The sequence below is a fragment of the Carettochelys insculpta genome, chromosome 25 (genome assembly GCF_033958435.1).
Source record: "Carettochelys insculpta isolate YL-2023 chromosome 25, ASM3395843v1, whole genome shotgun sequence".
Classification (NCBI taxonomy): domain Eukaryota; kingdom Metazoa; phylum Chordata; order Testudines; family Carettochelyidae; genus Carettochelys; species Carettochelys insculpta.
In genome coordinates this window covers 3,558,549-3,575,592 of record NC_134161.1, presented here as the reverse complement: position 1 = coordinate 3,575,592, position 17,044 = coordinate 3,558,549, and the positions used below count along the sequence as shown (strand labels likewise).

Below are 17,044 nucleotides of genomic sequence, written 5' to 3'. Positions count from 1 at the left end.
AATTGTGCCAGGAAGATATTTACTGGTGGTCAAGAGCTAAGGGGAACATGAAATGTGGGGAACACCAGCAATGGCAACTCTCCTGCTATTAAGTATTTACAAAACACAGATGCACAAAAACTAGGACAGGGACTTAACGTCTGAAAACAGTTTCATACATTCAAACATTGCCTTCACTGAAGTCTTCCCTTCTGCCTATTCACTCCAGTTCCTTCATTACCAATTTAGAAGTCAATCAGACAGTTCCTGAAGGCTCCCCCTCTTCTGGCTGATGCCAAGAAACATACAAGTGCTTTAAGCCCCAGTTTAATTTCAGCAACCAGCTAATTTTGGGGTTGTTCAGGAGATAGCAACAGGGAGATGCTGAGGACTAGTGCTCGGTTTCAGGAATGCATACTCAGTGTGTGGGTGGCCTTTTGGCTTGGTTTCTAATGACTCACATGCCAATGAGACATTCATTTGAATGAAAAGTAACTTCACAGAATACTGTGACAGCAAGTGGAGATCTCCAGTTCCTCTGCTGAGAAATATCATCTGTACTGTGATTTTTTCTTTTTTTTAGTATTTTATTGCAAGCTCTGGAGAAAGCATTTATTTTTTCCAGAGGCTGAGTGTCACACGTTATATTGCAGGGTTTTTGTCCAGCCTCAAAGATATTGGTTAGGACACTTGCTTCACATCAAACTGCAAAGCTTTGTTAAAGGCTTCTGAAATATATGTGGAGTTGCTGCTTTGCCATCTAAATCAGCACTGCTCCTCTTCCCTGGGGTGACAGGAACATATGAACAGTTTCTAAAGATTGTATTCTGGATGGGCTTCCTACGACCTCAGCTGAGGGTCCTGGCATCCAGATTATCCTACCCCCTCACAAATTCCTGACTCTTCCTGTCTATTTGCATTTCAGCAACAATACTGCATGGCGAACCCAAACCATAGCCCAATTCGGTAAATGGAAAAAAATCTATTTCCATCCATTGATTAAAACCTGGCTCTGATTTTGCCTCCCATCGCTAAGCTGAATAGGACAGAAAATTGTTACTACATGCATCTGTTGGTTGCATGTTGTACGTGGCTGGTTATTCAGAATGTATATGTTAAACCTCTCTCGTCCGGAACTCTCTCCTCCAGCAACATCCATAATCCAGCATGATGTTAGTTAGCTGCAAGACCACTTTCCATGAGTGTGTCCAACTTTCCCATGGTCCCATAAAATTTGTTTACAGCCACCAGTCTTGGCTGTCAGTGTTCTGTGGTGTTATTTAGCTGTAATTTATCCCTGAATGTCTGCTAAGAGCCCAGTAAGCAGTGGTAGTATTGGTAATGCTGCCAGACAATATTGACCTTCTGTCATGCAGCAAATTTTCTCGTCCAGCACCAGTCAGGTCCTGAAGGTGCCGGAAAGGAGAGGGGTTCAACCTGTATTTGTAAGTTGTCATTGCTTACAAAAATATTCTTAAACTCTCAGTAAGATACAGATGTGTTCATTCACATCAGAAAGGGGCTTCAAAGGACTACATTTGGACTACCAAGGCAATGTTTAAATGAACAAAAGAGTATGTTAAAGTACAGAACTGCACTCTAAAACATATAATTTCTGTAAAGTAGCCAGGAACGTTAGTTGTATAATTACAGGACACAATTTCACATAGGCGTTCCCCCTCAATTAACATGCTCTCCTCAGAACCATAGGAACTGTAGTTTTCCCACATAGAATAAGCAATAAGAAGCAAGAAGGGCTATTCTTTTGTATTTTAGCAAAGGACAGTCTATGTTCAAATTTCTGGACCATCAGTGAAGACGAGAATCACACAAAGAGTACATAATACTTACAGATTCAAAGTCTGCACGCTTTAAATATCAAAGCAAAAAAAAAAAGCACAATTTAACAAACTCTACACCAAGATTTGCATGACAGATTATCAAGTCGTCATTAATCTGTTCCCACAGCCAGCATACACTGTTCTTATCTGGGCATCAAATCTAACATGTACTTAATATGGTAGCACTTCTTCTCATGCTGGGAACTTTGGTGAAGGCATTATGGAAGCCTTCCAAAAAAGAGAACAAGAGGAGTTTTTGTTTTGTTTTTGTTTTGGAAGCAGCATTGTAATAATGCTTCATTTTAAATTAGCAAATGGTGATGGGGAAAATGGAAGCAGCAGTGGAGAGTGTTGTTTAGAAAGAATTACAGTACTGAGTGTCAACTCTTGAGATATCATCTTGGCATCTACAAATAGTTTCAATTTACTGTCTTCCTGAAATAAAAAAAAGTTATACCAGCATTCATATTAAATAAAACTGTGCTACAAGCAAACTTATACTCATAAGCTGGAAAAGATATTAGTCAGGACACAGTGTGAAGTGGACAGTGCATCTCCCTTCCTCTTCTGGGGACAGAGACGAACAGCTTACAAAAATAAAGTTCTTTAGCAATTATAAGCGAGAACAAATATCCAAGTCAAACAACGTTTGCTACAAAGCTGAAATGGTAAAGTTATGATTAGCAAATGGATTGGATGATTACAGCAAGAAACACAGATCAATTAAAAGTTTAGAATGTTCTTTCTGGAAGTCCTTTTCAAATCCATCGTCTTCTTTCAGAACAAGGGTTTTGTACATACTTTTTACCTCTTGTAAAGTGGAATACAAAGCTGCACTGAAGAGGAATGGACTCATTCAGAAATTTAAAACACACATTTAAGGAAGATTATTGTGCAACATGAGAGAAAATTAGCCTTTTGCCACGCTCCTTTGGTGAGAGTCTAATGAGTATATGCAAAATGGTATAAACCACTTTCAAAGAACACTACTCTTCTGTTCACTGTATGTGAAGTATTATACCAGAAATAAGAAAGCTTCGGATTGAATATCTTATGCTTTCACAACTGGTTAACTATCTTTAAAAAAAAAAAAAAAAAGTTCTCTGGACTGTAGACTGGTTGTCTACTTTTAGCCTTACTTCACAGTGAGGGGAACCCAGTCATCCCACTGGAAAACTTTGCTTTCCAAACTCCGGAGGGAAAATCACCTTTCTCCTATAGAGCTGAGGGGGTGATATGTATTATTGATTTTAATTTAAGGTCCAGGGGAGTCAATGAGTGTCTTCAGGGACTTTATCAGGTGTTTGATCAGGTTCCCTAGTGATAGGTGATAGCCACAAATCACATCAACTGTATGAAAATGAGGTTTACCCTACGGTGCTGACACTGGATGTTTTCTATTATGAAGTGAGTAAAGAAAACGCAAGGAAGAACAACAAGAACTCCTGTGGCACCTTATAGACAAACAGATATAAGGTGCCACAGGACTTCTTGTTGTCCTCAAAGCTACAGACCAACATGGCTACCTCTCTGATACTTGTCACCATGCAAGAAGGAAGAATGCAACTTAAAATATTGAAATAGAATAAAGGCATTATTCATCTCAAGATAGAATGAAGAAAAGGAAGCTTCTTGTCTCCATTTCAACTGGTAAGGCTCAGCTGAAATTGTTTTATGTGGGGTAGTAAAAAAAACAACTCAATGGCCTTCTGAGTTGGTCACGTCAATAGTCATCCAGTGTTCACTAGACCCGTGATTCTCAGCCAGGAATACATGTACCCACTGAGGTTTTCCATTGGGCACAATGACTCTAGATATTTGTTTGGTTTTACACTAGGTTAGATAAAAAGCTCTAAAGTCTGTAGAAACTAAAATGTCATCCAACATGTTTATACTGTTCCATATACTGCATCCTGAAATGTGTGAATAGTATTTATACTCCAATGGATGTATTTTACACTTCTATAATAAAAATGAGAATGGAAGCCATTTTTCAGAAATAGAATGCTATGACTTGTGTATCTTTACGTCTGATTTTGTAAGCAAGCAGTTTTTAAAATGAAGAGAACCTTTGGGTATGTAAATCAGATTCCTGAGTAAGGGTACTGTAGCCTGGAAATTCTGAAACACACTGTACTAAATGACTTCTTTTAAGAGTCCTCCAATGGGGCATTCCAAGACGGATTATTTCTGCTGCTAGAAAGTGGCATATTTCACTTATTATTGACTACTTCTTAAGATTAGTCATAGGACTCAATTGTTTTTTTTTACTGCAGCCAGACCTTGAATGCATTAAACCTCTAATACACATGGACTGAAGAGCCAGCTGGGCAATATCTACTTGAATCAATGGCATTCAAGTCCTGCTATGGCCTGTTCTAATTCTTTCATATGGCTTCTCACCAGCTTGAAATTGTTCATTGAGCATGACAGACTTCTCTACAGTCTTGAACAGAATGAACACCACAAGTGAAAACAAAAAATCTTAGGAACAGAACTCAATTAATACATGTAAATGCTTTTGCTATTTGCCATTGATCCGCCATGCTCCACCCTCACGAAAATTACAGATTCACTGGGCTCTTTTTTAAAAAAAACCAAACCCAAACCAGAATGAATAGAAGACTAATATCTAAAAGCATGCGTAAGGCTCAATTCTAACCATTTCACTTGTCAGTCAACTTTAAACCTATGAAGGACAAACGCAATATAATTCTTTTCTAGCATATTTCCTTAATTAAAGTGAAAAAAGGAGCCAATGGGCTTTCTGATCAGACTCAGTGAAATCATGTTCCATCTGCTTTTTTCAGATTACTTCCAATTTAGGCGGCCAGGGCAAGCATGAGTTCCCTTGATGTCACCGTTTTTACAGCAATGCACTCAGTAATGAATGTTCACTATTTATGAAAAGAATATTATTTTCTGGTTTATTTCAAATCCATAAAAGATAGTAAAAGAAACACTGAAAAACATCTATTAATTTCCACTGACCTAATACCTAGTTTCATTTCATTTATGTTACACTTCAATTAAACTGAATGGAGCAGGTGAGAGGATGAGATGAATTCAAGCCGGCACATAATGCAGAGCTGCAGCCATCCTTTCTTCATCTCCAGAGTCTTTGGAGAAGAATGATGAAAATGGACTCTGTGTTTGAAACTGTAAGATGCCTCTTTGTAAAATAACTCCAAGTTACGTTCAAAGCGTTAGCAGAGGTGTATTGCATTGCACCCGAGATAGCTTCCTTTGCAAACCAGATGTTTCACAAAAATAATCATCAGGGTCTGCTGAGTAGCTTGGTGGAGAAGCCGGGTGGGAAAAAGCCAATTAGATGTGGTACTGCAACTTCATCTGGGGCTTTTAACACTTTTTCCCAAAAAACAAAAGGCCTTAGAATATGCTCTCTCACTTAGGCCTAAGCCTTGCAAAGAAAATCAAAGAGAACCTGCTCTCCAAAGTCAAAAGAGCTCTATACAGACAAACACCTTTGCAGGATACGAGGTCTAATAGCTATTGCAGGTTGAACCTCTCTAGGCTGGCACCCTCGGGATCTCATTGGTGTGGAATGAGCAACTTTGCCAGACCACAGAAGGTCAACAACATATAGCAGCACTCCTTCCACTGCCTACTAAGCTCTTCAAAGACATTTAGGGGTAAATTACAGCTAAATAACAGCACAGACCATGGAGAGCCAGGACTGACGGCTGTAAACAAATTTTATGGGACCATGGGAAACTTGGCCATGCCCATCGTAAGTGGTTGTCTGGCTCACTAAAATCATTCTGGAGTACGATATTGCTGGATGAGAGAATGCCAGACTAGAGAGGTTTTATAATGAGGACTCTTCCTACAGCATGCACAGATATGGAAGCTATTAGATATGGCAACTGTCGTGGGGAAGCCTCGTGAATTTTTAACTCAACAAAAATACTAAGTAGATCTCTGTAGACCATATTGTTCCATGAAAGGTGGCACAAGTGGTCCGATGTTTTTTCCCTTGGCCTTTTTGCATCAAAATGCAAGTGTTTTCTGCAGATGCACAATTAAGTAAAAAATTATGGCGTCAGGACTTGATTAATCTCATGTACGGCAAAGTAATCACATGTACGGCAAAAGCTCTGGCTTTTATGGATAGAGCAGTCGTCTCAAATGGGCTGAAGATATTTCTTTGCAGGTATGTAGGGTATTCTCTCTTTCTCCCTCTATTTAACGTGGTCACACAGTGGATTAAAATGAGAGAGGAGTGTGATGTAAACAATAAATTAACCTGGCATTCTATCAGGGACACAAGGAAGCTTCTACAGACACCAAAACTTATACAATAAATAATTTAAGGAAAAACATGACTTGGTGGCGTAAATCTCTGCACCAGCCTGGGAAGCACTGCATGGCACCAAACACCTGGCTCTGTGTGTGTGTGTGCGCACGCGCGCATGCATTGCAAATTTACACAGGGCAGTGGAGTGATATTCGGCACTTATTTTGAGATTCGTGTTTCTGGGCTTTAAAGCAGCATTCATAAAAGAAAACAAAATTGCTGCTGGGGCCATCCGTCGTTCAGCCTTTCTTAACCACCACGATTATGGAAGCTCGTGGGAGAGAAGCATTTTTCCATTTGTCTATTAAAGTCCATCAGAACCACAGCACTGACATTACAGATGTCAGCGATTGTACATGACCAGGCAAGGCTGATCAATTCCACATTCACTGGAACACGTGTCACACCTTTAAGCCACCTTGTCTCTGAACCTTCCACAAACCTATTGCCTGCAATATCATTCAGCAAAGAATGCCTTTTACCACTTCTTTCCCACCCCAAACCCTCCCAGCTACCATTTGTCACACCAGTAACTGAAATCAGGAAAAGGACCCATTTGTAGGAACAAAATTGTCATTTTAAGTGAGCTTTCTAGGATGTAAATTGCAATTTTAAAATGGGGCAACCCTTTTCTTAGCTAATGAACACAAGGGTCTCCATTTGTGTATTAGGGGACTGTGCAAAAATGGAAAAAAAAAGTTCTTCCACTGACTTACAGTCTTGGAGCTTACATTTCACCTGTCCTTCAGGAAATGAGTTTTTTAAGACAGGAACTCTGTGCTTTTCAAAGGAATTGGTCTGGAAGGGCAGTAAACCCTTGGAATTTCTAAGCATCAGGACTGTTGGTTCTGCCTACCCAATGGCGGTGTGTAGACTAGCCCCCAACTTGGAAGGGGGCATGATAATTAGGGCATTGGGAGATAACTAATGAGATGCTACGGCGCATATGTAACACTTCATTAGGCTAAATCTCCCCCGTGGCAACTTTGAAGCGTGTAACTTCGTAGTGTCAGCTTGCCTGTAGCCGCGGGTCAGCTGCGGGTACTTCGAAGTGCCTGCGCCCGCCCCTTCAAATGCCTTTGCTGCTCAACATTTGGAGGAGTAAAGGCACTTTACACTTCAAAGTTGCCGCGGGGGAGATTTAGCCTAACGAAAGGCTGCATATGCACCATAGCCCTTCATTAGTTTTCTCCCAACACCCCAATCACCACGCCCCCTTCAAATTTGGGGGGTAGTCTAGACACAGCCAATATGGAAGTGTGAAATCATTCTAGGACTTCCTGGACCTTTTATTACCCCCCAGCCCCTGATAGATCAAGTTCTTTAGTACCCATACTCAAAGTTTTACAAAACAGAAAGCTAATAAAAACATTCATACCTTTTCACTTAAATGTGAACAATGCTTCATTAGTTCTTCGACCTCCTCCAGCATTTGCAACATTTGCATGAGATTTAGAAATTGAAATTATTAATTTACTTCTAATGTGTAAACCTACAAGAGCAGAAAAACTGAAAAGTGTGCTCTATTTTTACCAATTAGTTTTAATCATCTACAGCACATAATTAGGTTTTTAAGTGTCCAGCACCCATTCAACATAAAAAATGTTAATACATTTTTAAAAGGAGTACACAACTATTGTAAACACGAGTCAGCTAATGAGGAAACCTGCTGATCCAGACTTTGACTTTGCTGAAGGATTGCGCTTGGGTGTCTGCACAAGGTTATAAAGGAAAACCCAGGCAGTATATGGTCAAATATGTAATCTGCGACTCAGGGGGATTCCCTGGAAGTAAAGCTGCCGTTATGTTACAAGCCAGTGCAAACAGCAGAGGAAGAGACAAACATGACTGTACAGGCACACATTTAATTTGTGCGCCAAGGTGGAAAAATGTAGGTCTGAAGTGGGTAAAAAAACTTTTTAAAAAAAGACAGACCAATTTTTTTTTTTTATTTTACATTATACCCAAAGGGAAGGAGGTTTTTGTTTTTAGTTTTTGCTTTTTGTTTTAATTAAGAGCTCTTATCTCCCAGGACGTAACAGCTTTCCAAGACCAGCATTCCAAATGAGGACTCCAGGGGCAACTTAAATTCTGTAGTTTGCGCTGCATTATCGTACCCTACATCTTAATGACCAAAGCCAAGAGGACAATCTGCAACAATTAAGGAAGGATTTGCCAGTGATAACAGATAGAATGCCAAAGGAGGGTCAGAAAAGGATGATCTGTATTGATACGGTAAAGATCAAACTATCGTGTTGTAAATCGGAAGCAGCAAAGAGAGCAAAGGTTTAAAAAGTTGCGCTCCTGTGGAAGCTGCATACAGGCTTGCCAACTGCGAAGGTTGGGGGAGGGCAACTGCGCAACTCTCCTGGGGCCTGGTGATTTAAAAGGGTCAGGGGCTTCCACCCACCAATACCACTGTGGCAGTGGAGGGAGCCCTGGGCCCTTTAAATTGTCGCTAGAGTGGTGGGCAGCACACTTTGGACAGCGCTGAGGGTTGGCTTGGGCGGGGGTGGGGGCTGGGGTTGGTGGGCACTGCCCCTACAAGGAGCTTGGAGCTGCTGCGCCCCGTTTTGCCCAGAGGCCTGACAATTCTGTTGACCACCCGCAGCTTCAAGACTTCCCCACAGCCCTATAGAACTGCTTTATGAGTTCAACGTGGGCGCTGAGGTGAAGTGCGTGCCACCAGCCTTCATGCTCACACCCAGAGCGATACCAGCAGGATCACTTGTGCACAAGACGACTGCCCTTAGGTTGTCGTCTCTGGAATGTGGAGTGGAGAGTTTGGCTGGCTGGTGAAGCAGGCCTGATGACGGACTGGCTGGCATGGGGATACGGTGCACCGAACAGGGATTTTAAATGGGGCAGGGAGGCATTATGAAACACCTCAGGGGTCATATGCTGTAACAAAATATATCATCTCCTATAACGATGCAAGCTCTGTGCTGTAGACTGCATGCTTGCCTGTAATTGCCGTACAACACTGGCTAGGACATTTTACTTTTCATGATTAGTCAAAATGGCTGTTTGTCACATGAGTGGATGGCTAAAGAACCACGGTTAACATGCAGTTGGGCCTTTCCTAAGCCCAGGTAGAAAAAGTGACCCTTTAAAGCACCTTCAGGACCTCAATCAGGGCGCATGCAGCAAGAAATGCAGCGTAATTGCAGAAAATAGGAACTCTGGAAATGCAAACTCTTTCCAACATGGGTCACTTGTCTTACGAAAATGGGGTCTTGGCAGAACTGCCCTCCGCTTCCATTTGACGCCAGCTCAGCACGCACCCAGATTGTGCAGGGAATGAAAAAGGAGAAAGTGAAGCGTAACTGGAATAAAATCTCTCTTGATCTGAGCAATTCCATTTTAATATGCTTGTAATTGGGTTGGGTGGAAGACGAAGCATGGAAAGAGGTGGCATAGCTCAGGAACACCACCACCTCTGAACAAAGTCAATGACCAGTATTCAAAACTCCGTCAGGTGGCCAATCAGTAGCTTGCCATCTGCATGAGGCTCTTTTACAGTTCAAGTGAGGCTCACAGAGTCTCCCCCAGGCACTACACTTAACAGAATACGCCAGGAGGACCTCATGGTTTTGCCCTGCGAGGAGGGGTTGGGTCTCAGGACTTCTGTTCCATGAGAGGTACCTGTTGGGGTTGGTGGCTTCACCAGGACTGAGGCTGAAGCTCTGAGCCTCAGCAGGTGCACCCTAAAAGGCTGAACCCCAAGTTCTGAAAGGTACACCCTGTGTCTCAAACTTCCAAAAATTCTCCTATGTGGCCACCCCTACTACAGGAGAACATTAACATCAGTGTTTTGGAGGCAATAAAACTGCAAGTTACATATTGTCTCTGGAGGCTTGTAAGTAGTAGTTCTACACTATGCCTTTACATAATTCTTGACATGATCCTAGTTTGTAAACGGATTTCTGTTCCAGAACCTTTTAGTGCAAAGAAAGGAAAATAGCCTTTAGTACAAACCTGAAGGAACTAACTCACTGGTGCTTCACTGCTGAAGCTTCTAAGGTTAACAGGATCTGCCATGAACTAAACAATGCAGGGAAGAGTGGAAATTAATTTTTATATTCATTTATCAAACTAGGCTTTCCAGGTGAATTTAGCAGACTGTCTGATTCCGTAGAAATGGAGACGGAAACCATTCAGTTCCACAACCTTTAATCTATTTGGAGAAAGGAGAAAATGTTAAATTCCGTGAGTGCAGATATTGAGCCTTCAGGATAAAATAAATACATATATCGCCGCTTGCTGAGACACAGTAACGCTGCAAGATCATATCCATCAAAGAGAGGGATTTGACAAAGTTGTTCTAGTAGCAATTTCAGTTTAACAACGCCTCAGCCCTGGCTTGTTCATTAGCACAAAGGCAGTCTGTGCCAAGAGAAGAGACAACTGCTGGATCAGGAGGTTAAAGTGCATCTGTAACATGGCCTCAAATCTCAAGCTGAGAGGCTGAGCAGCAGAACAAGACAAACGGAGAGAAAGTCCATATTGAAACCACGGAGTTTGGCACAAAAGGCCGGTTTCTGCCCACAGGTGAGCCAATGGAAACGCTCCCAATGATCTGGGTGAGTGTAAAACAGAGCAAAATGCCACTAACACAGCTTAATGGAATCACAGAATCCTTGGGTTGCAAGGGACCTCAGGAGGTTGAGTCTAGCCCCTTGCCCAAACAGGTCCAACCCTCACTAGACAGAGCCCACCCCATCCAGAAAGGCAGAAGCACCCTCCGTAGGACCCAGCAATTCTGTCGACACCTCCATTCGCAAGCAGCTGAGCCTCAAACCAAAGTCTTCGGGTGGTTGAATAGATGTCGAACGTTGAAGGCGAAGCCAGGTTGAGACCTCAAGTGAGGAGATGGTCAGGAACATAATTATTCAAAACTGGCCCCCTTTTATTACTCAGTACATCTGTCCCCTGCCTATTTCAAGCTGTGACTGCTTGTTTTGGTGAAAACATGACAGTTTTCGTTATTCTTCTCCAGATGCTGAGTACTGCAGAGCCAGCAGAGCAAGGGGCACAGGAAATGGAATTCGGGACCACACCAAATGGGTTCCAGAATTCCTGTTGCAGGTTTCCTTTTTATTGGTCATGATGCATAGAAAGCAAGAGACCAGCTTGAGTCTCCAGATCCCAGAGTGCTTTTGCTGGACTAGCAATGAGAAGACAGTTTGCACCACTCGTGAATGGTGTCACGTTAATCTGCAAAATTACTGAGACTCAAATAAAGAACCCCAGTATGCACTTCTAAGGTGTAACTGTACTCTGAAAATGGCTCCGTGAGAACACCAGACCCATAACAGAAGTGATGGATCTGAGCCTCTGGTCAAAAAAGCTGGTGCATATTGATGGAAGATCACCATGGAAGCACAGGTGGAGAAAAAAACCTTAAAAGGGTTGCCCTTCCAGCAGAGGAGGAGGATCACTTCTGCAGCATTGAATACTTAATAGTGAGAGGTGCTGCATCAGCCTTTAGAACTGAGGATTGCCAGTGAGCACAGAGTATCGAATAATCGGTGAGGCACAAAATCCACATGCATCACTGACAGGAACAAGTGGATGCAATGTAGTCAAGTCCAATATCTGATAAGGGGGAATTATACCAAGAGATACTGACATTTAGCTTCCAGAAGGGTGACTTTATATATAACACAATTAAGAAAGTTAGGAGCATCCAAAAGGAAACATTAAACATCAAAATTTGGAGACTCAGCATGGAAGTTGCCTCAGGTGCCTTACTATGGTCTCAGATAGTAGAAACCATCAAAGCAGTTGAGTTGCAAACCCGCAATTTATTATTATAAACAGCCACAACACTGACTGTGGAAAGCTAGCTTGGCAGAGTATCCATCTGTACAAAAAGTACTGTAGGAGTGAGCCTAAAAATTACATGTTCAGAATACTTCATTTCCAGGGTAAAGAGATGAGAAAATTACCCGTGTTACAAAGCACCACATGAATATCATGTATTAGGGTCAAAGCAGCATGGTTCCTGTAAGGTTAAGTTAGCCGCTGTAACCATTTGAAGCACGGACAAAACAGTGGCTAAGAACCACCGCAGAAGAGCATTCCTTTGGACCGAGAGACATTTGAGCAAAAAAAAAAAAAAAAAAAAAAAAAAATCTCCCCACAAAAGGCTCCGAATGCAATTTTGAAACAATGAGGTGAGAGGTTCAGACATGTTATGGAATGAAAAGTCGTTAAAAGATAAGAACTCTAATAAATGGCCAAGTTTTGAGGTGGGGAAAGTGAACAACAGCATGTTCCACAGCTCATTAGCCAGGAGGGGAGGGTTCAATACATTTATTGACAACCTGGAAGGAGAAAGACAGTAACATGGAAAAATCTGGACAACACAATGGCAGATGGAACACACTGTAGACAGCAGCATGTTAAGGCACATCGGGAAGAAGCTTTTAAATTATTTGTCCACACCTGAGAGCTCTGATTTAGCTGTAAAATCATACGGGAACGGGCATGGGAACATCAGGCAGGAAAGTCGGCTAAGTGAAGGCACAGTGGTAGTCAAGGATAAATAAAATGTTACGCCACTTTATGAAGGGAATGCAGTATAAAATAGGAAATATTATGTCAGTGGACAATTGATGGTATAGTCTCACCTTCAGCACTGTGGTCAGTTTGTCACTTCTATATCAAGGAAAAAAATAAAACAGCTGGAAAAAAAAAAGAAACCAGGAAATGGCAAAGAAATGAGCAGAAGCAATGCAGCTGAGAAGGGGAAATCAGAAAAGCTTCCATTATAAGCAGTGACTGGGAAGACAGCTCTAGTTACTTTATGGAGAAGCGTACAAGGTGATATGACTGATATATGTAAAATAATGAATGGCATAGTATGGTGAGCTGAGGTTTCCTATTTACCTCATCCCAAAATACAGGAAAATAGGATTTCAAAATTAAAAGGCAACTTAAAGCTGAAAAGATATTTTTATTATTATTATTGGATGTGTAATTGCCTGGTAGGCTCATGTATAAAGAGCTCGGTGATGGTATTAATGTTGCAGGATATTGAGGTAGATTGTTTTGTTAAAATACAGAAAGATTTAACATGTATGAATCCAACTCACATTTGTAGTCATGTTAGTTGGATAAAGTTATGCACAATAAACTTTATGTTTCCAGGCACAAATTTTTCAGAAATTGATACTGACTGGCATGAGCAAGATTTTTAAGTTCTGCTCTGCATGTTTGAGGTGGCACAGGGGTGTTTGTACCATCATTTGAAGTATGCAACGTTACCCACCAGTACTAGACTAAACGGACCATTAGTCACGTCTGACGTGTTCTTGGAACTTAGAAAGCGACATCTGCATTAAGGCCTGTTCAACTTCCTGGGCCTTTGGATTATAAAAACACACCAGTACAAGAACTGTACATTACAAAAAAAATTAAACGTTTTAAAATTTTTCCCCAGGCTTCAAATTCCATTTATAGACATAAAAGACAATACACATTCAGGACATTTCCAATGGTTATGAAGGTACCATACCTGTGATGATGGTAGGGGTGGTGGTGGTGGTGGCTGTTGTGGGAGGAGGGATAGTTGTGGGGGGCTCTGGATAAAAAATAAAAAGGAAAATAAAAAGGCAAATTAAGAAAAACAAGCAGAACGCAACAATGATCAACAATGATAAGAGAGAAAAGAGGACACTGAAAAGCAGCACAGCTTTATTCCCCCAAAACCAGGGGTAAACTTCTCAACTGGTTTGAAAATGAGAAAGCTTCGGATCCCAGCTGCTGTAAAATGGCATAGTTGCGTTGATGGCAATGGAGCTACACACTGACTTATGCCAGCAAAAGGGATCTGGCCTGGAATTTCTCTCCTTCTGTCATTTGTACATGCTAAAAAATAAATGAATACATAAATAAAAAAAAAAAAACTAGCACAAATTAGTCATTGATGGGAGATAAGTGATGGAATGGGAGTGCTATAAGAAAAAAAAAAATGAATCACAAACTTCCTATGACAAGGAGAACAATTTACTATGTACAAAGAAAGACAATGGTGCTTGGTCATTTTTCTACGTTTACATTTGAAAATTCTGGTGGGGAAGGGAGAGTTCCTGCTGCGCTTAACAGACTAAATATCCACAGCAGATGAGTGTGTCTCATTTTCTTTTTCCACAACTGTTAACTTCATTATTCTTCCTCCATCAATATATCTCCGCAGGATGTAAAACTACTTCTAAGGCTAGTAATAAATACAAAGAAATGAGAATGTCACTATTAAATATCAAGTTCAAAGCATGCAAGATTTTACTCAGACTTTTTAAAAAGTAAAGTCAATAACTTTGTGACGATAAATATCAATATTTTAATGCAGCCCTAGCTTTTGTTAATATCACATTCTGGATGAGAGAAACCAGGAAACGGAAGAGATTTGTTTTTCTTTCTGAACAACGTATAGAAGATACTTGACTTGCTAAAGCCACCCAATGGTGCTAAGCTATACAGTATAAAATATTTATACCATACAGAGTGTCATATCTTTACAAGTATTACTTCGGAAAGAAGGAAAGATGAGAAAAGATGTGAAAGAAAAAATTATATGTATATCAATGCCCCAAAATGATCAAACTGAATGTGTTAAGTAGTCAGCAAGACTTTGAACTAAGGATTCATTCTGCAATAATAGAGCATGAAACAGTTCATAGGCTTTTGATTTTACATTTTATCTAAAGCATGTCAACTATTCATCTCTGACACATCTGCTACCCTTTTATCTCCAAGTGAGCTCTCAAATTCTCTAATTAATACATCCAAAATTTAATTATATGCTGCACCTGTATTGTCTTCAATACAACTTCCTGAAAGTTAAGAAACATTACCTCCAAGTTAACCTCATTGTCAAGTTACCTAATGGAAAACGATCATTCATAAAGAATGTCTTTAAACCTTTGTCCGTTTCTTGAAGCTACAATATCTGGGCCCATATTAGATCGCTTCCTCACCAGCTGCCTAACTTGGGATAGACTGATGTTGCTTTATTACCAGTGGAGACAGAGCACAGGAGGAGAAGAAAATCATCAAGCTTTGTCACTGAGGATGAGAACCGCTGAATTTTTTCACTTGTCTCCACTTGGAGGAACTTCCACTGACAGTTTCATGCCTCCTGATTGGGAAAGATGACTGTCTAGTCTTATGTGCCAATCACACTAGAGATTTCTAGGAAATGTGTCTGGTCACTCCCCCTGTAAAATCAATTTTTAGGTAATAACATTTTCAGTTCGTATTATATTGTACATGATGAGATCTCTTCCTTACAAGTCAGCAGAATGCATAGGGATGTTAAGGACTGTCCAGCAACAATAACTGGGCTGGCTCTTGCTGCCAGAAGTCTCCTAAACTTAATGTTATTTAAACATGTGGGTATCTTAATTGTATAAGGAGATTAATCTTGAGGAGGCGGAATGCGGCTGACATGTCAGATGGTCACAGTTCCAGTCATTATGCTTGAGTGACTAAGGTAACTACAAAGGGGACTGTTAAGACAGGGAACAATTTGACAGACTAATCACACTATTTGCTTATTGTCTCTCAAGGTCAGTTTGGTGCTGACCTAAAGTCCTCTATGGACAGCCCTGCAAAGTAAGCCTTACTTTTCCATGGGACTGGTAGAGGTGCGAGCAAGAGGGAAACCCATTAACGCATTTTTGCACCAGGTTTCTGGGTGCCTTCTCCAAAGGCCAGTCTCCCTGCCCAGCTGGTGATGGCTTATGAGGCATGAAGGCTTTGCTGAGAAGCGCAAACAGACGTTGATTCATTTCCGCCTAGGACACAGCCTTGTATTGGTTTTCCTTAATGCTGAGGTGGGCTAGGATGCACTTGAGAAGGGAGCCCTGAGCAATCCACTCACATAAGACCAACAGCTCATGGTGACAGTCTAGCATCAAGGGATCTCTATAATCTTGGGCAGGGGTCTCAAACTCAATTTCCCTTAGGGCCAGGAGCCAAACTTCCAATCGTCTTAGTGGACCAATGGGCACCAGGGCACGTGCAGGGCAGTGTCTCATCACGTTCATCACCGCTGCATCTCCCAGCGCCACATACAAGGCCCTATGCTCCACCCCATCATGTGGCCGCCAGCCCCACCTACTGCCTCCTGGGTGATTTAACACTACTGTGGGGCCCCCAGTGCTGGTAGCAGACAGACAGACAATAGCTGGTTCTGGCGGTTAGCTCTGTGCCACTGCAAACAGGTCCCTGTGGCACAGGCAGGGTGGTGGGGGGGGAGGCTTGTGGTTATGGTGGCTGCCCCAACAGTCCTATCTTTTCCTGTGAATTTGATGCACCAATGACAGGTCCAGCACTGACAGCCAAGGATGGCAAACTTCTTGTGCAGACAAGAAATACAGCAAAAATCGATGATGGTGTGTGCTAACATGAGCTCCGAACACTTCACTCCGAGATCACGTCCAACATTCAGACAGGAGTTCAGTTTCCAGAGCACACCGAATTCTTGGCCTGACAAGGTCAGAGATTCCAACAAGAACCATGTATATCAAGAGTTTCCAAGATAAGCCCACTCGAAATTGGATAGAGACCAGGTTAATTTAATATCTTAAGTTTTGTCCAAAAATCCTTATTTATTGGACAGGCAAGATAGAAAACGATCCAAGGAGTGGAAAGCTATTTCATTGTTGTGTTATACTGCATAGCTCTACAGGTTGAACCTCTCTAGTCTGGCACCCTCACAACATGACCAATGCCAAGCTGGAGAATTTGCCGGACCATGGGCAGTCAATATTGTCTAGCAGCATGACCAACGCTTCTACTGCTTACTGGGCTCTTACAAGATTCGTAGGGGTAAGTTACAGCACAGAACACAGTCAAGACCAGCGGCTGCAAACAAACTTAATGGGACAACAGGAAA

At 41.6% G+C, this 17,044-nt stretch overlaps 1 protein-coding gene across 4 annotated transcripts in view; it reads right to left on the bottom strand.

Annotated features, from left to right (window-relative positions):
• Positions 1–17,044, bottom strand: part of CADM1 (cell adhesion molecule 1) — a 334,752-nt gene that overhangs the window by 32,686 nt on the left and 285,022 nt on the right. For all 4 annotated transcript variants that reach the window (XM_074977194.1, XM_074977195.1, XM_074977196.1 and 1 more), the window contains exon 8: positions 13,661–13,726. In XM_074977194.1, the coding sequence (XP_074833295.1) occupies positions 13,661–13,726 (66 nt within the window). The remainder of the gene's footprint in view (positions 1–13,660; positions 13,727–17,044) is intronic.